The following is a 21,582-nucleotide window of genomic DNA, read 5'->3' on the forward strand; positions in this document are numbered from 1 at the left end:
CCTGGGATCATGACTTGAGCCGAAGGCAGACACTTAACGACTGAGCCACCCAGGTGCCCTGAGATTTTCTTCCTTCATGTGAAAGTTGCTCAGAAGGCTACATTGCCCTACATGTTTCCTGGCGTTTCACCTTTATGGTGCACCAGAATAAAAGTAAATTATCTGAATCTATTAGTGTGAAATAAAATCTAAAAACTCTGGATTTGGGGCCATATTGCAAAGGACCATGATCATTTGTGTGATCTCTGATTGCTAACTGATCCCCATTAATATAGTAATCAAAGCACTCCCCCCCTCAAAAATCAAGGTCCACCATATAAGCATTTTTCTTTGAAAACACACCTGAAAGTGAACAAGTTTAGCAATGTTAGGATCAGCAATGTACATCTGGTGCAACAGACAACAGATAAGGCACTGAACTTCTCGAAGGTTACAGAGCAAATTGTCTTCTCCTTCCTCCATTCCCTTATTTGAAGCACTGGTAGTAATAACACTTTGAACATTCCTTAGCAAGCTGTCTGGATTGACACCCTTTGCTTTCTCTTCTTCAGTAGGTAAGCAAATCTCCAAGAGAATCTGGACAGCTGCACTATCCTACAAGCAAATAAAACAGTAAATTTAAGAAGTTTCTGAGAATTTCGTTTGAAAACCAAATCTAATTTTGTTCTCACATGAACAAAAGTGGTAAAATAACTGTTTCTTAAATTTAAAAAAAGGAGGTACTTTTAAGAGCAAATGTGACCAATCTATAGGGCAGTGGTTCTCACCTTGTTTAGGGTCATGAAAACTTTTAAGTCTCTGAAGAAAACTACATACCTTCTCCATACAAAAATTAACATGCAAACAAATATATGGCATAATTTCAGGGTAGTCACATATCACTAAAGCAGATCCAGTTTTATATCATGTACTAGAAGGGTATTCTGATTCAGTGACATCCTAAACAGGGCCTAAGCAAAAAAATGACTTCTACCAGAATCTCTTCTTTCTTTCCTCTTAAATTCCTACATCTCCCAAGATCCTATCCTGTATTCCCCTCTTTTTCTCACCTGGCTTTTTTTCTCACCAATTAATTAATTCCTCTGAAAATGGTGGTTAACAATTAATGCCTAAACGTCACTTCCTAAAGCTTTTTTTCCCTTTTAATTTGAAGATGGGCTCTTTATGGCCCTGGTTTTGCAAAGAAAAATTCTGCCTTACCATCTATTCCACCTGTACAACTCACTGTTGCTCAGTCTACAAGCTTGAGTGTCATTTCATAGAACAGTAATTTCCTGAGGGGTGATCCACCTTTAAATGTAGCAGCTCCTACATTTAAAGGAGAGCTATAATCACTCTTATCTAGCAGGAAAAGGTAACCAAAAAATGAATATATGACATGTATCTCTGGAAGACAGCCACTGCCTGGAATAGAAGAAAACAATTACTTCATCTAATTGTTTGATGAATTTGATTATAAAGTAAGGTTAGCTTTATTTTATAATTATCATTCTTGGGTCAAAGGGTTTTTGGTTTGGGGTTGTTGATTTGTTGTTTTTGTTTGTAGACTCTGGTGCCAGGCTACCCAGGCTTGAATACTAGCTCTGCCACTTATTAATGTGTAGCCTTGAGCAAGTGACTTACTTCCCTAAGTCTCATTTTCTTAATCTGTAAAAACGGATGATAATACCCCCTACCTCATAGGTTGGCTATAAAGAATAAATGAGTTAATATATATAAAGAACTTACAATAGCATTCGGCATATAGTAAGCATTATATAAATGGTAGCTATTATGATCCTCAATCCCTTATCTGAAATTCTCAGGGCCAGACTTATTTAGAACTCAGAATTATTTTTTCATGTAATATTATATAATATCTCCAGCAGAGACTAGGGTAGCACACAGTGCAGTCAAACATATTCACATTTCTGCAGCAAAACAACATTCACAATAAGCGGGATAAGGCCATAAATAGCTTCGTATCAATTCAGGTCAAGTTTTGTCACAAATGAGATCACATCAGGTCAGGTCTTTCTGCCAACTGAATTACCAAAAAAATGCTTCAGTTTTCATAATTTTTGATCTCTGTATCATAGATAAGGGATTGTGGCTATATATAATTACTTTAATTCCCCTTATTGCCAATGAAAATATTTCAGAAGGTATATTTCAAATTAAGAAAACATTTCTACTTTGAAGACCTCAAATTGCTTAACATTTAATCATCTCACATCTCCTGCCTTATTCAAAAATTACTAAAGGCTTCAGTAAAATTCTACATTGTTATAAAACTTTTCTAAATATAAAACTGAACACTTTATGTTGTCATACTATTTACCACTACCTGACATCTTATTATGTACACTTCTTGTTCTGTTTGTCTCCACCATTTGATTTTAAAAAACAAAAGTTTTATATTTTGTTAAAATATAAATCTCATTTAAATGGCTATTAAACTAATATCATGAAGATTATTCCTAATTTAAGTAATATAGTCCATCTGATCTTCAGAAGCAAAGGAAACAGCATTATCATACATTCTGTAATGAAAGATGCACAATATGTCACCGTTGTACATAAAGGGCGGCTATCATATGCCATCTATTTAACTAATTATATTAACAGTGAAACCCATGCATTTCTTGACTAAATTTTATTACCTGAGCAGCCAGTAATGCATTTTTCAATTCTTCTCTGGTAACTTCTGGGCCATCAGTTTGCCCAACTAAACCTATTGTATTATTCTGGGAAGGCCTATCTTGCTCTGCCGTTTCCTTCAGATGAGCACTAAGGTAGGCTTTGGATGCAAGAAGATATCCATTCAACATGTGTAGAGTAATATCCATCAGTGGGGGGCATCTAACACAGAAAGAAGAAAAATACATGAGAAAGAATATATATTTATAAATTAGTCAGAATATGATCAATCAGTCCTGAACAGTACCTGAAAAACCTAAGAGTAGTAACACTCTTCCACTAAAATATTTATTCTAAAAATAAAAGTTTAATATTTGTCTTATCCTGTTTTTCAAGATTATATTGAATACTGAATATATATTAAATATTATCTATTTCATCTTATCAGCTAAAACCAAATATAATGAATGCCCTAGAGAAAAGATGTTTTTGCAAAAAAATGGCACTAACAGGAAGTCTCTTAAATAGGAACCTGCAAAGCAGCTGTCCTAAGAAGAGAAATAATCTATTATTGATAAGATGAAGTAGACTAGAACAGAATATTTATTCTTTCTACTCCTTTTTCTTCTTTGGAGCAAGACAACTTGCTATTCCAAAAGTGCTTCATCCAGTTGACCTGGGATAAGTTATTTACTGAGCCTCAGTTTCCTCATCTATAAAAAGAGTAGTTATTCATAGCTCAAAGATTGTTACAGATTAAATGAGATAAGAACAAATACAAGAATTAAATATAAAAAAGGAAAAAAATGGTAAATTAGCAACCACTAATATTTAAAAAGCCAAGCCCTGGGGCAACTGGGTGGCTCAGTCATTTAAGCATCTGCCTTTGACTCAAGTCACGATCTCAGGGTCCTGGGATCCAGCCCCCACTGCACTCTGCGCTCAGTGGGAAATCTGTTTCTCCCTCTGCCCCTCCCTCAACTTCTGCGTGTGTGTGCGCGCGCACGCTCTCTAATAAATAAATAAAATCTTTTAAAAAAAGCCAAGCCCTTAGAATAACCTGATAATGCCACGTCTCAATCTATCACAGAAGGAACTAGCATGCATGCATAAACAGGCAGTATAGCTGTGTTTATAACCATGTAACGATGGAAACAGCTTAAATGTTCATCAGTGGTTTTTCTGAAATGTCCACATTTTCTACGATAAACATCTCTATATTTATAGTGAAAAAAAAATATGTGTCAGTATTAAAAAACTGGCAATATTTCCAAAAATCTCAAGCTCCACTCCAAAATTCTGAATCAGAGTCTCTGGATGACAAGCCTAGTAATTTACATATGGGTTACTATGCACCAGTTAAAAAAAATGAGTTAGAATTATGCATATCAATATGGAAAACATATGAACAACAGTAAGTTTTTTAAAAAAAGAACAAAATAGGGGCGCGTGGGTGGCTCAGTCGTTAAGCGTCTGTCTTCGGCTCAGATCATGATCCCAGGGTCCTGGGATCAAGCCCCACATCGGGCTCCTTGCTCAGCAGGGAGCCTGCTTCTTCCTCTCCCACTCCCCCTGCTTGTGTTCCCTCTCTAGCTGTGTCTCTCTCTGTCAAACAAATAAATAAAATCTTAAAAAAATAATAATGCTTACAATATAATACTACTTATGTTTTTTTAAACCACTGAAAGAAAAAGTAAGTATTTCTACTTATAAATTTGTAAATACATAGAAAGTAAAGCTACATACACACTAGTATGACAACAAAGTTTCCTCTGGGGAACAAAGGAAATATGATATTGTATCTGCAAGAAATTATCACCTACCTTCAACAGTTATCGACACATAGCCAGTCATTTCCCCTACACCCCCATCCACTTTCCCATCACCATCAAATGGTTTCCCATCACCATCAAAGCAAATCCTAAATATTACATATGTGTATATCTTCTTATATTGTTTGATATTTTTAAAAATCATGTGGATGATCACTTGGTAAAAAAATCTAAATTTTAAAAAATTAACAAAATTAAAAGACAAAACAGAACAAAGGAAAAACTGTAATATAAAGAGCTAATATCCTTTATGAAGAACTCTTTCCAAATCAAGAAAGATAAGCATTTCAATAGAAAACTAAACTAAAATACAAAAAGGAGATATCAATAGCCAATAAGCATATTAATATTCAATCTAAAATACAAATTAAACTGAGAATCAAATTTTCACTTATCAAATTGGAAAATATTATATAAAGTAGTGAAGTACAATATCAAACACTGCTTTGGGAATGTAAACTGGTTCAGCCTTTCTAGATGGCAGAATGAAAAAATGAATATGAATCAAAATATGAATATGAAAAATATGAATCAAAAGTCTTAAAAATGAGCATGTTACTTTTGCCCCCAAAATTCCGTTTTTAAGAATCTGCTCTGGGGCACCTGGCTGGCTCAGCTGGAAGAGCATGCAACTTTGATTTCAGGGTCCTGAGTTCGAGCCCCACGTTGGGTGTAGAGATTACTTCAATAAATAAACTTTAAAAATAATAAAATATTAAAAAAAAAAAGAATCTGCTCTAAGGAAATAGTACATAGAATAGTCACCACAGTACTATTGATAATAACAAAAAACAGAAATAAACAAAATGTCCAACAATAGGGATTGGGTTAAGCATAGCATATCTATGTGGAATAATATGCAGCCAATTAATATCAGAATATCTACTACCGTGGGGAAAAGTTTGCAAGTTAAGAGAAAATCCAGGCTACGAAAACATACATTATGATAGCAACTTCCTGAATAACTGGAGGCAATTCAGGTGAAAGGTTACTTACTTAAACGGATTTTTAACACTGATAAATTGTTTTAGAAGTTGCTCTTTTCTGGAAGTGTTATTTAATGCTATTTTTCTTTTATTAGATACTTAATGTCATTTAAACTATTCATTCTCCTGACTCCTATTTCCTGAGACCTTGATCTCACCAAACCATACATAGCTGATTCTGCAAATTTTGTCACTTCATGAATGTCATCCCTTGGGTTGAGGACAGATGACTACATTCATAGAGTGTGTATCCTAGTTAAGTCTTCTTTAATTCCAATTTCTTTCTCCCCTAAGCCATCTAATGCAAAGCTTCTCTTAAGTTACCACCTAAATGACCTCTTTAGCCTAACATTCAAGGCCCTCCATAGTCTGACCCCTACCTTGAGATTCCAATTCTAAAGTGTGCTCCTCTCAACAAATTATCCCTCCATTCCAAGCCTTTTTCATTTGTGCTTCTATACTTTTGTTCACACTGTTCCTTTTCCCCCACAATGCCTTCCTTAACCCCTTACCCCCATCATTATAGTGTCTGTTCATCCAAACCCCATTTCTATCCTTTAAAAACTACTCAGGTCCCCACTTCCTCTACATCTTTCCTGAACCTTTAATAGCATCCACTTACTAAACCATTCATCTGCATATGACCATATTATTTAACTTTTCATGTATTTGCCTTATTTCTCCATACAGGTGATAATCACTTTAACCTATGTATCATTGATACTACCTAGCACAGCAATAGGAAATTCAAATATTAATGATGTGAATTAATTAAATCAGCTTCTTGAGGTGAAGCCACTTCAAAGCAATTAAGTTCAGCAACTGGCAAGGAATTACAGACAAATGTGGAATCAATGAAGCTAATATCACAACTGAGGATGCGGAAAAGATCACAGTTTTAATGCATGTAATGGTTCATAATAAGCTAATTTTTAAAAGCCTTTTTAAAAAATGCTAGCAACAAGGCTAGATTTTACTAATCACATATTAAATATTAAACTGAATAGTTCTTGAATGTAGACAAAACAAAAACAAAAAACCTCAGAGCACACACTACCAATTACCTGCAAGAACACTAAGACAGATGTTTAAACTGAATTTCTTCCATTTCTTTTGACTCTCCAAAGTATAACTCCAGAATAAAAATGAAACTCAAATGACACATACCTGTGTACCCTCTGATCACATCTTAGGACAATGAGAGGATCTATCATCAGGTCATTCTGAGTATACTTTTGTTGTCGTACAAACTTTATTGAAGGCTGAAGTGCATTAACTGTCATTACCCACAGCCTGACGAGAAAATAATCACATGTTCAAAAACAGCTATATTATAGTTGAAACCTGCAGCCATCCAGTCCTAACACAGAAGGATATATTCAGGAAAAAATTAAAAAAACAGGTGTGAATGAACTTGGAAAAATTAAGAATTATAGAAATCTAACTTATTATGATGTCGCTAAAACAAATGAAGATAAAACCGTAAACACAAAGCAGTTTCAAAAATCCTCACAGTTGTAATGGAATAATCATGGCATATAAAATAAAAGTATGAATTAAAACCTTAGCACTTTGAAACTGTATCTGGCCCCATAAATAAGCCATGGATCTGTTATCATCATAAAATCTCCAATGTGAGAAGCCACTTTGAGATTAGACATCAATAAACTCTAAAAGTGATTACTAACCTGACTGCACATCAGAATTACTAAGGGATATGCCAACAGGAAGGGTACCTGACCTCTTACAGTGAAGCCCAGGAATCCATCAGCCCCACCTTGCACACAGAGCTTGCCCACTCTTTAAATATGAGTGGTCAGCCAAGAGTCATCAGACATTTAAGGAAAGCATCTAGTTTGAAAAAGATTAAAATATGCAAATAGGAAGAAACTTTAAAGAAACAGAGAATGTAGGGATGAGAAACTTTTTAAAGCCTATAATTAATATCCTTAAAGGACAGAATATTGTACATATGAAACAAGAACAGGAGGCATTTAAAAATATTCAGGTAAGGGACACTTGGGTAGCTCAGTCAGTTAAGTGTCTGACTCTTGATCTCAGGGTCATGAGTTCAAGCCCCATGTTGGGCTCCATGCTGGCATGGAGCCTACTTAAAAAAAAAAAAAAAAGAGGGGGCGCCTGGGTGGCCCCGTCGGTTCAGCACCTGCCTTCAGCTCAGGTCATGATCTCAGGATCCTGGGATCGAGCCCCACGTCGGACTCTCTGCCCAGCAGGGAGTCTGCTTCTCCCTCTCACTCTCCCTCTGTGCTCTCTCTCTCTCTCTCAAATAAATAAATAAAATAAAATTTTAAAAAAAGAACTAAAAATATTCAGTTAAGAAAGAACTCGTAGAGATTAAGAATATAATAAACTTTTAAATTCAAAAGAAAGATCAGAAGATAACATTGAATACTCAAAGTATATTCAAAAGACAAATTTAAAAAGAAGAGAAAAAATTGGAAAATCAGGGGTTTTTAAATAAGAGGTTTAAAAGCTAAATTACAAAAAATTACAGAAAACAAAGGGAAAGAGATCACTGAAGAAAAAAAAACATAAGAAAATGTCCTCAGAACTGAAAGCATCGGTGCCCAGACTAAAAAAAGGCCAAGCACCCAACACTATGAATAAAAAAAAAAACACACCAAAATACATCATCATGAAATTCCAGAAAACAGTGAAAGGAAAAAACCCTACAATTTAAGAGAGAAAAAACAATGGTCACATACCAAGGAGTGGGAATTGATATATCATTGGATTAATTAATAGCAACAAGGGAAGCTCAATTCATTCAGTAGAATGACAAATAAATAAGTTCCCTTAACACCCTTTCTCAGGAAGCAACTTGTGTGAATTCCACTCACTAAAATGAGGAACTACACCAAGACAGAGAAAAACATGGAATTCAACAAAGAAGAGAGACAAAACCAATTCCAGGATGGCTACTGTGCATGTCCCAAATTAAAACATAAGGATGGAAAGCTATGAAAGGAATGTTTCCAAGAAAAAAACGTTACTGATACGTTACCTGATGTGTTATAACATAAATGTCCCCTCAATAACAGAGTTTAGGGATGAATTAGTTATTGATACAAAATGAAAAAAAAAAAAGAAAAAAAAAAAAAAAACCACCAAAGTAAATGGAAGAGGGAAGTATGAACTCAGGGTTCGTGTGTGAGGTATGAACGAAGGCAGTTGTATAAGAAAGAAATTGTAATCAAAGGATATTGCATGTGTCAACTATAAAAACAGCACTGTTGTAGTCATAATAATAGGCACACTGAATACTGCTTTGACCAAAAATTTTGGTATTACTCTGTTGGGAGAAAGGGAGGAAGGGAAAGTGTGTGTTGGGGGAAGAGGGACTCACGGGGGAGGAAAACAGGTAAGAGGGCTAACACTTCATCTTGTATAGTGCAAAGTCACAGATAATTTCTAAATTGGAAAGTCAGGAAATCATAGTAATTATAAGTATGTTATTGAGATAGATGGGGGGATATAAATGCCAGAATAAAAAGGTTAAAGAGCTGAAAACAGCTGTCTCTGGGGAGCAACAATCTTAAAATGGAAAGGAATATACTATTTAAGTTCTTAAGTTATGTGCATTTATTTATTTGATATAAGTAAAAATTAAATTTAAAAAGCATAAATATGGGATGCCTGGGTGGCTCAGTCGGTTAAGGGTCTGTCTTCAGCTCAGGTCATAATCCCAGGGTCCTGGGACTGAGCCTCACATCAGGCTCCCTGCTCAGCAGGAAGTCTGCTTCTCCCTCTCCCTCTGCCCCTTTCCCCCTCCCCGCCTTGTGCAGCTCTCTCTTTCTCTCTCAAATAAATAAATAAAATCTTTTAAAAAAATGTTTTAAATAAAAATAATAAGCATAAATATTCCCAGACTTATTGAATCAAAATCTCAGTTAAGTCCAGCCCAGTATTCTGGGTTTTTTTAGAGCAGACTAGGTGTTTTTTGTTTGTTTTTCTATTTAAAGGGGGTTTTTTGTTGTTTTTATTTAAATTCCAGTTAGTTAACATACTGTGTAATACTAGTTTCAGGTGTACAATTTAGTGAATCACCCCTTACATACAACTCCCTGTGCTCATCACAAGTACACTCCTTAATCCCATCACCTATTTAGAACAGGTGTTTTTGATGCAATATATGGGAACAGGAGAGACTCATCTTCCTAAAGGCAAAATAATTAACCCAGTGTTCTCTAAATTTTATGTGTGCTAGAATCACTCAGGAAATCCTTAAAAAAAAAAAAAACACTAATGGCTAACTCCCACCAACAGACATTCTCATTTAATTAGCATGGGTTACAACTTGCAGATCAGTAGTTCTAAAAGCTCTCCAGGTGATTTTAATGTGCAGCAAAATTTGAAGCCACAGCAAGGATTGCAAGACACATGGTGATCTAAGTCACAATTAGACACAAATGACTATATGTGAGAATTCATTTTTAAAGAACTTTCTCAAGTTGGAAATACTTTTAAGATTTCTCTGCTTCTTAAAATAAAGTTTATTCTTTTCCTTAAAGTTATAACAGCTCTTTAATTAGTGGTCTTCAGAATGGACTTATATTGTCAGATAATCAACAATTTTTTTCAACATTTAAGTTTAGGTTATTGTATACAATCACTGCTATATGCTTATTTATTACATGAAACAATATACTGAAATTACCTTCTAGGCATCACAGTATTAAGAACCATCCACAGTTTATTGACGGTTTGAAGAATTCGCCGTGGAACCCCTGAATTCAATAGCTGGTTCATATTGGATGTTAATACTTCTGCATAAGGTATAAGTTCACTGGCAGAGAGTAGAGTCAAGTGTTCTAGAATCTGCATCACTTGTGTGTGACTTACTGGGACGGCTGAAAATGCTAAAAGGAAAACTTAGCAGTCATGGTCTAAATTCTATACAACTTACCAAATAATATTTGGTAATACTTTCCTATCAGACTACATACCACACAAATCAAGGAAACACTGTTGCTGAAAAGGAGTAAAACTTTCAATCCTGGCCACAAGTTTTGGCTACACTTAAAATAAGGGCCTAAGAAAAATTCATGTTAAGTATACTTATATCATAAAGATAAGAATAATCATAGAGATAAAAGTTATAAAAATCCCATTTTAAAAAACACATTAGTGACCCAAAGACAAATGTCATTTCCTTGGTGATTCAGACTAATTTTAAAAATTGACTGAAACATGAAAATATACCCAAGTAGTGCTTTTAGTAGTAACATTCAGTAAGATTCAAACTTCTTGATATTTTCTGTCTGGGTGGCCCCCTTTATAGGATGTAAGTATCCAGCAGACTGCTGTTAGTAAAAAATTTCTAGAACTGTGATATTCAATAGAATAGTCACTAACCACATCTGGCTACTGAATACTTAAGAAATGTAGCTAGTGCAAACTGAGATGTGCTGTGAGGATAAAATATATACCAGATTGCAAAGACTTTCTGTGGAAAAACAATAAAATATCTCATTAATATTTTTTATATTAATTACATGATGAACTGATAATATACTGATATATTGGGTTAAATAAAATAATTATTAAAACTACTTTTGCCTGTGTTTTACTTTTTTTTATAATTTTTTTTAAAGATTTATTTATTTATTTGAGAGAGACAAGACAGAGAAGAGTACAAGCAGGGGGAGAGGCAGAGACAGAGGGAGAGGGAAAAGCAGACTCCCCACTGAGCTGGGAGCCGGACGTGGGACTCGATCCCAGGACCTGGAGATCATGACCTGAGCCGAAGGCAGATGCCCAACCATCTGAGCCACCCAAGTGCCCCTGTTTTTTACTTTTTTACTGTGGCTATAAAAAGTTTAAAATTTTATGTGTGGCTCGTATCATATTTCTATTTGACAGTGCTTGAACTTTATCCATTAACGCAAGTACATTGCTCTACTCCATAGCATTTATTTCTCACCAGTTTAGGACCTTCCTAAAACCACATGACCATATAACACAGAAACTATGATAAAACAGACACAAGCAAGTCAGAAAGAAAAGGTTAAAACTCCTGGGCACCTGGGTGGCTCAGTCAGTTAAGTGTCCAACTCTTGATTTCCACTCAGGTCACAATCTCAGGGTCGTGAGATCAAGCCCCAAGTAGGGCTCCCCTCCCCTGCCTCAGTGCATAGTCTGCTTGTCCCTCTCCCTCTGCTCCTCCCCCAACACATGCGCTTTCTCTCTCTCTCAAATAAATAAAATAATTTTTTTAAAAAAGGTTAAATCTCCTTAAACTCAAAGAAAATTACTTAAAATACATTGACCAAACACTGTTATATACCCAGGAAAATTCCGCATGTTTTTAAGATTTCAATGAGCCTAACATCTCTTTGTACTACTAAAGGGGTAAAAGGAGTATCCAATTTACTGTACCTTCTTGGAGTTGTTTAGGAGAGTGGTTTTTGGCATTATTAGTCAGTAGCATTCGCCTTAACAGGGCATCAGTCCCTGTGATTTCTTCTTCACAGATCCAATCATCCACAATGCATAAATGTGGGTAATTAGTTGCAAGGAGACGTAGTAAAGCAGAATGCAGCCCTTGAAAATTTACAAGAAGTCAACTGGATTCTTCATTCTCAAATACCAAAATCTTCTCTCCTCACTTCCCCTCTCCCTTGTCCTTTTCATTTACAGCAAACCAAAGGAACGTGCGCATCTTGTGCATGCATACTACCCTTTGAGGATTTCTGTTTGGTAATTCAGCCAGAGAATCTGCTTAAATAAAGATCCCCAAATGATTTGATACACAAATAGGTGGAAACTACTAGTTTTATAAAAAGTTCTCAAGCTTTCTTCCACCCTATCCCAACATAAAAGTCTCCAATCAGGAAACATTGTTTTACATAGCAGTAGTTCAAGAGTTGACTGGGGAGGAAAGAAAAAAAGGAGAAAAGAATGTCCATTTGAGGGAGATCATATATGGTCTGAGAAAGGCCTTACTCAGAAATTCTGATAGCCTTCTACAAAAGAACACGTGTTCCCTTCCAACCCAGTTCAGAATCATTGCTACAGACGGGTAAAATCAAAGTTGCCACCTTGAGTGCCTAAAAGATCTCAGGCACTCTATGTACATTTTTTCATTTCTCCCTAACGTCCCTTCAAGGTAAGCAATATTGTTTCCATTCTATTGCAAGGAAACAGACTGAAAGGCATTTATTAAAGTTCCCAGAGTCACACAGCTAAGTATGTCAGCCAACCAAAGCAAGTATGGATGTTACCTACAAGACAATGCATTTGTCTTCCTTCAAGAAGAGTTAAGGAAGCTCAAAAGGAATGGGAAACTTTTACTAAATCAAAGTATTCTTTCTAACCTTTTGCTTTTAGCACAGTTTGACTATTCATGACTATTATTTTTAATGATAAGTGGTTCTGTAAAAAATGTCTACTTAGATACATGAAGTACCACTATGCTAAGTGTTTAGCACATAAATACCTAATAAATATTGTTGTTACTACATTATCATCCTCATCAGAGTTGTAAGAGTAGTAGTAACAGTATTAGTTGTCATAAAAGTACTTTTCATCCAATAATCTCCTTATTATGCAACTTAGATCAAATCACACCACTCAGTCCCAGTAGGGAGAGTATCTGCTTCCTTTGTCATAAACTGATTAAAATTAATATTTCTGTTTGAAAAAATGCTGCAACAATCAAAAGTAGTATTGAACATTTAAATATCTAAATGCACAACTACATGTATAGTTAAGACTATCTCAAAACAGTCACAAAATGACTGCTTACCATAGTGAAAACTAATCTACATTTCATAATCTCTTCAATAAAATGTTAGTTGCCAAATGTTGCCAAATATAACATGTTTATGCAAAGATATAAGTAAATAAATGCATACATCCGGTTAAAGGTGACCAAAGAAGGTCATCTTTGTTCCTGCTTGAAATCAACCCTAACAAAGAAAGAAAAAGAAAACTCCAACTTCATAGAAACAAACAAAAAATCCATACTCAAACATTATAAAAAGAGCTGTCAAATTAAGAAAAAAAAATTGAATTTCAAAAAATATTACTATGTATCTATTTGACAATTTTACAGTAAAAAACATAGTAATTCCATGCTAAGGAATATTGTGGAGGAATTAAAAGCAATAAGGTAGGGGCGCCTGGGTGGCTCAGTCGTTGAGCGTCTGCCTTCGGCTCGGGTCGTGATCCCGGGGTCCTGGGATCGAGCCCCGCATCAGGCTCCCTGCTCAGCGGGAAGCCTGCTTCTCCCTCTCCCACTCCCCCTGCTTGTGTTCCCTCTCTCGCTGTGTCTCTCTCTGTCAAATAAAATCTTTCAAAAAAAAAAAAAGCAATAAGGTAGATCTACATGTACTGGCATAAAAAGATTTCTGACATGAAGAGGAAAAAACAAGTCTCAGAAGAGATAGGGTATAATGCCATTCATAGTTTAAAAAAACAATTTTTTACTCGTGTGTATCTATTAGCTTCAACCATATGAAACTATATTTTCGTGGGTCAAAAAAAGTTGGAATACCTGCAATTTCATATGGTTCAACTTAATAGAAAAAAAGTCTAAAATTCCATACCAAAATAAAACTGGGTTTTGGGGAAGGAGGAATGCAAGTAGAAAGACAGTGAGGGGGGTAAAGAGGAATTTCAATCCTGAATGAATTGTTTGTTTTTTTTTTTAAACCACTGAGCACATATTACACTTCATAACACTATAAACAGTAAGGTATTTTTTAACAATAAACGTTAGCAGTAAAAAACAAGGAAAACAAATACCTCCCAACTCCTGCTGCAGCCCTTGAGCCTGTCGAATAAGGAATTTGATAGGAATCTGATCCATTAAAGACGACGAATAGGACTTGGGCTTTCTTTGCATGGCGGCTGTCAAAGATACAAAGTGTAAGATAAGAACAGGGTAATGAACAACAGAAATCTTAACCTTCAACCTAAATGGAACAAAAACAACATTAGGTGACTTTTAATTCACTTAACCTGTGAATATACTTCACAAAAAAATGAAGAAATAGTGGATACACAGGAAGAGCAAGAACATATCTAAAGGCAGGATCTGGAAAATGCCCCCAAATTGAAACTAGTGAGGAGAAAAATCGTGAGAGAAGCCATCTGCAGACGTGCCCTATACTAAAACACAAAAACAAACAAAACAAAATGAAACAAAACCCCTGATAAGTAAGTCAAGACTCTCCCAAATCTAATTAGAAGACTAAATTCAGTCATGACCATATGGCTTAAAGCTTCATGACTCCAACAGTCTTAATTTAATTATATGTTATAGTGGTGACTCTTTTTAAAGGAAGTTGGGCAATATGAATTTGACTCCCTTCTCTCACAACTTCCATCTTCAGCCAGCAAACAATTCCTTTTTTAAAAAAGACAAGTCCATCTTATGGGCGCCTGGCTGGCTCAGTTGGTGGAGCATGCAACTCTTGATCTCAGGAGTCTGAGCCCCACATTGGCTGTAGAGATTACTTAAAAATAAAAAAAACCTCATGTTCAAAAACCTTCAGTGGATTCTTATATCCTACAGAGTAAAGGTAGATGCCAATCAACACTCTCTCTCTCTCTGTCTCATCTCCATCATATTCTTTTCTTTAAGATTTTATTTATTTGTCAGAGAGAGAGAGAGAGCGTACAAGCAGGGGGAGCGGCAGGCAGAGGGAGAAGCAGGCTCTCCGCTGAGCAGGGAGCCCGATGCAGGACTCTTTTCCAGGACCCCAGAATCATGACCTGAGACAAAGGCAGAAGCTTAACCAACTGAGCCACCCAGGAGTCCCTCACCTCCATCATATTCTATATGCGTGGCACCCTCATCTCACTCCAAGGTATTTTATTTGTATACCATAGGACTATATGAGAATTTCAAAAAGGATGTTCATAGTTTGAAAAAGCATATGCAATATACTTATTCTTTTTCAAATACAAACCACAAAAGGAAACTCAATTTTTTTTTCTTTGGTTGAAGACAAGAAGTACGTAAGTGCAAGTGTTAAAATAAAGGTTGAGAATTGGGGTGCCTGGGTGGCTCAGTCGGTTAAGCATCTGCCTTCGGCTCAGGTCATGATCCAGGGTCCTGGGATGGAGCCCCATGGCGGGCTCCCTGCTCAGCCAGGAGTCTGCTTCTCCCTCTCCCTCTGCCCCTCCCCCCCACTCATGCTCTCTCTCTCTCTCTCTCTCTCTCTCTCTCTAATAAATAAAATCTAAAATAAATAAATAAATAAAGGTTGAGAATCATTGCCTATACAGACCATATACCTTTTTTTTTAAAGATTTATTATTTATCTGAGCGAGAGAGAATGAGAGTCAAGCACAAGCAGGGGCAAGGAGCAGAGAGACGGGGAAAAGCAGACTCTCTGCTAAGCAGGGAGCCTGACATGGGGCTCGATCCCAGGACCCTGGGATCATAACCTGAGCCGAAGGCAGGGAATTAAATGACACAGCCACCCAGGCGCCCCACAGACCATATACCTTTTGACTAAACATAACCCCCTCTTGAAAATTAATAAATTAGCATCCTAGTTTTCCACACCAATTTTGTATGAATTCCGTAAGAACATGTTTCAGAAGGCAGTTAAACAAAATAGGTTCCAATGATAGTCAAATCCTGGTTCCAACACTTACTACTGAGGGAAATAGTCTTAGAGTAATTAGGAAAGAAAAATAAAAGGCATCCAAATTGGAAAGGAAGAAGTAAAAGTGTCACTCTCTACAGATGACATATGTAGAAAACCCTAAAGACTCCATCAAAAAACTGTTAGAATAAACGAATTCAGTAAAAATGCAGGATATAAAATCAATACACAAAAACCTGTTGTGTTTATATATACTAATTATAAACTATGAGAAAGAGAAATTAAGAAAACAATCCCATTTATAATTACATCAAAAATAAAATACCTAAGAATAAATTAAACCAAGGAGGTGAAAGACCAGAATATTGAAAACTATAAGACATTAATGAAAGAAATTGAAGAGGACACAAATAATATTTCACGTTCATGGACTGTTAGAATCAATATTGTTAAAATGCCCATACCACCCAAAGCAATCTACAGATTCAAGGCAATCCCTATCAAAAATCCAATGACATTTATCACAGAACTAGAACAAATAATACTAAAATTTGTATGAAACTACAAAAGACTCCAAAGCAACCATGAGAAAGAAAAACAAAGCTACAGGCATTATGGTCCCTGATTTCAAACTATAATACAAAGCTATAGTGATTAAAACAGTATGGTATTGGCATAAAAACAGACACATCAATGGAACAAAGGAGAAAGCCCAGAAATAAACCCATGCATGGTCGACTGATCCACAACAAAGGAGCCAAGAATATATAATGAGTAAAAGGACAGTGTTGAAAAAGTTTCAACAGTGTTGAAAAAACTCGACAGCTACATGCAAAAGAATGAAACTCAACCACTATCTAACACAACACACAATGATTAACTCAAAATGGATTAAAGACTTGAACACAAGACCTAAAATCATATGACTATTAAAAGAAAACATAATGCACAAACAATGAATCATGGAACACTTCATCTAAAACTAATGATGTAATGTATGGGGATTAACATAAGAATAAAAAAAAAAAAAAAGAAAACACAGATGGTAACTCCTTGACTAGGTCTTGGCAGTGATTTTTTTTTAATCTGACACCAGAAACAAAAGCAAAAATAAACAAGTGAGACTACATCAAACTAAAAAGCCTCTGCACTGGAACGAAAACCATCAACAAAATGAAAAAGCAGGGACGCCTGGGTGGCTCAGTCGGTTAAGCGTCTGCCTTCAGCTCAGGTCATGATCCCAGGGTCCTGGGATCGAGTACCGCATCGGGCTCCCTGCTCTGCAGGGAGCCTGCTTCTCCCTCTGCCTCTGCCTCTGCCTCTCTCTCTCTCTATCTCTCATGAATAAATAAATAAAATCTTTAAAAAAAAAAAAAAATGAAAAGGCAGGGGTGCCTGGGTGGCTCAGTTGGTTAAGCATCTGACTCTTGGTTTCAGCTCGGGTCATGATCTCAGGGTCGTGGGACTGAGCCCCCTAGGGGGCTCTGTGCTCAGCAAGAAGGACCCATTCCAGGAATATAAAGACATTAATTATATAACTAATTATATAAATAGACCAAACAAAATCATCTCAATAATTGCCAAAAAAAAAATATTTACTGAGATCATGACCAGTGCTAAAACCAAGAGCCAGACGTTCAACCAACTGCACCACCTAGATGCCCCAAAGCTTATATTTTAATAATTTTTAAAAATTATTTATCTAGATGGGAAGATTTACTATTGTAAAGATGTAAATTGTCTCCAAATCTTTAAGTTTAACATAATTCTGATCAAAATCCTAATTTGATAATCTTCTTTGGAATTTGACAAAATTATAAAGTTCTTATGAAAGATTAAATATATGAGAATAGACAGAAATACTGAATAAGATCGGTTATGATGAAGGCACTGGAAATGTCTAACTTAAGAAAGAAAATCCAAAATCAGACATAGGTTTGTAGTAAAACTTCAATATACATCAAAGCAACCTTCCAAAATAATAGGAAAATAATAGATTATTCACTATGTGATGTTGACAAATAACCAATTATAAAAAAATAAAATTGGATCTGTACTCCATACTTTACACCAAAATTAAAGGCATGCTTAAATTTTAAAAATAAAATAATAATGTCCTAAAATAATATATAGGTGATGAGTTATATTAACATTAGTACCTTGCTTTGGAAGATTTTCCTCCCCATAAAATTCTATAATTAAAAAACACCATAAACAAATGGTAACACTCAATATTATAAAAAGGCACTCACATCTTATACAAATGTGGGAGTCTATAATGGTATAACCTATCTGGAAAGCAATATGGCAGCAATTCATTTTTTAAATCTTGTAATTTTTCAAAATCTTAGACTTACTATTTCTATATCCAGGAATCTCTCCTAAGGACAGAAATAATCATACCTATATACAAAGTTCGCTCTAAGGATATTCATTCCTCCACTGTTTATAACAGCAAAATTTGGAAATAATTTAAATGTCCAACAATAAGGACATAATACGTTAAGTAGACATATTTATAAAAAAATATTATACAGCTATTTAGAGATATCTTTAAAAATTTACTATAATAGGGGGCGCCTGGGTGGCTCAGTCGTTAAGCGTCTGCCTTCGGCTCAGGTCATGATACCAGGATCCTGGGATCGAGGCCCACATCGGGCTCCCTGCTCAGCGGGAAGCCTGCTTCTCACTCTCCCACTCCCCCTGCTTGCGTTCCCTCTCTCACTGTGTCTCTGTCAAATAAATAAATAAAATCTTTAAAAAAAAAAAAAATTTACTATAATAGGCAAATGTTTAAAATGTTTAAAATGTGTTATTAAGGAGAAAGGGTAGATTAAAAACATGTATTCTGGGGGAGCCTGGCTTGATCAGTAGGTAGAACAGGTAACTCCTGAACTCGGGGTTGTGAATTCGAACCCCACATTGGGTGTAGAGATTACTTAAAAATAAAATCTTGGCAGCTTTGCGCAGTGGCAGTATCGTAGCCAATGAGGTTTATCCGAGGCGCGATTATTGCTAATTGAAAATCTTGGGGCACCTGGGTGACTCACTCCGTTGAGCATCTGACTCCTAGTTTCCACTTAGGTCATGATCTCATTGGTCACAAGATCGAGCCCTGTGTCAGGCTAGCGCTCAATGGGGAGTCTGTTTGAAGATTCTCTCCCTCTGCCCCTTCCCCTGGTAGCACACGAACTCTCGATCTCTAAAATAATTAAATAAATCTTTTTAAAAAATAAATAAAAATAAAATCTTAAAAAAAGGTATTATGATTCTGACTTTGTAAAAGCTATTATCTGTTCAAAGATTGAAGGGTTTTCTAGCAAAATTCTAATGGTGATTAGCAATAGAATTATGGGTGGTTTATACTTTGATATTTTTACTTTTCTCATTTCCTAGATATTTTTCCAGTAAACACACCTTCTAATACATGTTTTTATCTTAAAAACCAGTTCCTTTGGATTAAGCAAGATATAATTAGGTAAATAATGAAATAAGTTTTTAAAATTCTTATACTGTTATTCTAAAATATGGTTATATAACTATTAGAATCGCTTTTCATCAAAACTTTATTTTAAAGCTCTGAAACTTGAAGCTGCCAAAAAATAATATTGGTCACTGTTTGCTTAAAAGTTACTGCATTTTGAAAGAGGCAGATGGAGTTAACTTTCTTCTGGAAAGAAAATAATTAACTATCAAGTGCAAAGAAAAATATCAAGTTCAAAGAATTTAAAGCCAGAGAACATTAGAGTTTCCCAAGTACTATGGGATGTGTCATCTACAGGTGACCAAGAAGGAAATTTAGGAAATTTTACATGTAACAGACAAAAGCAGGAAAAAAAAGGCCAAACTCTGTTTTTAAATGAAGTTAAGCTTGAGGGAAAGAGTTAAGCAAGTAGTACTTTTAGCTATTTCAGAATGAGATTGCATTTAGAATCCACTGGCTCCTTTAGGAACAGATAAATAGTTTACTCATATGTTCAATATTAATTACTACTGTCTTTATCTTCAAAACTATCTAAAAATAAACTGTTATACCTAATAATAAAGTCTTCAGATGTAATAAACAGGCAACGCTTTTTAAGTCTAAACACTGGAAATATAATGGTAATGCTCACGTTTTAATTGGGTATTAGTACACTAGAATTTATTATAGTACTCTATTTCTTATATTCTTTTGCATCAATATAATATTTAACTAAAATTGACATAATATAAATATAAATAAATGTAAGTATTTTTAAACCAAAAACATACGTGCATATGAAAATACATATATGTATACACACACACACATTTTTTTTTAAATGACTATGATATTCTAATACTTGGCTCTAACTCAAATTTCAGAATTCCATATGTGAGCTTCTACAGCTACCTGGTGGCTGCTAATAATTTTTATTCTAAGGCCAAAACCACAGAATAGTTAACAATGTACCGAAACTACAACACAATTTCACATGTAAGAATAAATGTGAGGCAGAATAATCACCTTTTTTCACTGTGAAAGAACAAAGTTCTCTCATGTTGTGACATATTCTGCAGTCATTTATTCTCCTTGGGGATGAGAAACTAGACTAGGAAAAGGTCTCCTCAAAAAGGGGAAAAAATTCTCCAGGGAAAGGCCAATCTCTCCATTTGTCTTCTACATCCCATTGTCTCCCAAGGACATCAGTTCAGGGATTCTCCCCTAAGCATTATCAACCTTACCTCTCCAGTAAATTACTCCCAACAACACATATTCTCTCAGCTATTTCACTTAAAAAAAAAAAAAGCCCGCTCCTGACCTCATTTTCCTCTCAGATTACCACATTCATTGCTTTCCTTTCTTTACAACTCCTCCAAAGAGCTGTCTCTACTCATTGTCTTCAGCATATCTCCTCTAATTTTCTTTTCAATTCACTACAATCGGGCTTTCTCCTACCACTTTACTAGTAAAACTGTAAAGGTCAAATGACCTCCAGCAAGCAATATGCAGTCATCAGCTAAGCCTCAGGCCTGACGTTAACTGATTTAGCAACATCATTTGACATAGGTGATCACTGTATCCTCCGAAACATTCTTCTTCCCTTGGCATCCAAACATCATATTCTCCTGATTCTCCCAAACACCCGTCCTTGGTGATCCTATTTAACGTTGTGATTTTAAATATATATATATATATATATATATACTAAAGAATCTCAAAGTTTCAGTCCAGGTATCTCCCCTGAATTCCAGGCCACTGTATATGTATAACTGTCTCCTTAACATTGCCACTTGTAAGTCTTTCAGACATTTCAAACTTAACATGTCCAAAACTGAGCTCCTGATCCCCCACAAGTCTGCTCCTTCCCCAGGCTCTTTTATTTTAGTTGACAGCCATTCTGTCCTTTAGGCTCAGGCCAAAAGCCTCCACATCAACCTTGGCTCATGTCTCTCAAACCTCATGAATCCATTAGCAAAACCTCTCAACTCTACCTTCAAAACGCATATACCCTGCTACCAGTCCAAACCACCACCTCCTTTCACCTAGAATCTTATAAAAACCTACTAACTACTTCCTCTAACACCCCAGTTCTTTTC

At 35.6% G+C, this 21,582-nt stretch overlaps 1 protein-coding gene and 1 pseudogene across 2 annotated transcripts in view; one reads left to right on the forward strand and one right to left on the reverse strand.

Annotated features, from left to right (window-relative positions):
* Nucleotides 1-21,582, reverse strand: part of INTS2 (integrator complex subunit 2) — a 56,610-nt gene that overhangs the window by 4,552 nt on the left and 30,476 nt on the right. For both annotated transcript variants that reach the window (XM_044921927.1, XM_021704576.2), the window contains exons 16-21: nt 14,207-14,311; nt 11,837-12,001; nt 10,116-10,317; nt 6,605-6,730; nt 2,643-2,841; nt 343-594 (exon numbers count right to left, since the gene is read on the reverse strand). In XM_044921927.1, the coding sequence (XP_044777862.1) occupies nt 343-594; nt 2,643-2,841; nt 6,605-6,730; nt 10,116-10,317; nt 11,837-12,001; nt 14,207-14,311 (1,049 nt within the window). The remainder of the gene's footprint in view (nt 1-342; nt 595-2,642; nt 2,842-6,604; nt 6,731-10,115; nt 10,318-11,836; nt 12,002-14,206; nt 14,312-21,582) is intronic.
* On the forward strand, nt 18,979-19,130 carry LOC123326822 (annotated as a pseudogene).

The sequence above is a fragment of the Neomonachus schauinslandi genome, chromosome 15, assembly GCF_002201575.2.
Source record: "Neomonachus schauinslandi chromosome 15, ASM220157v2, whole genome shotgun sequence".
NCBI classification, from domain to species: domain Eukaryota; kingdom Metazoa; phylum Chordata; class Mammalia; order Carnivora; family Phocidae; genus Neomonachus; species Neomonachus schauinslandi.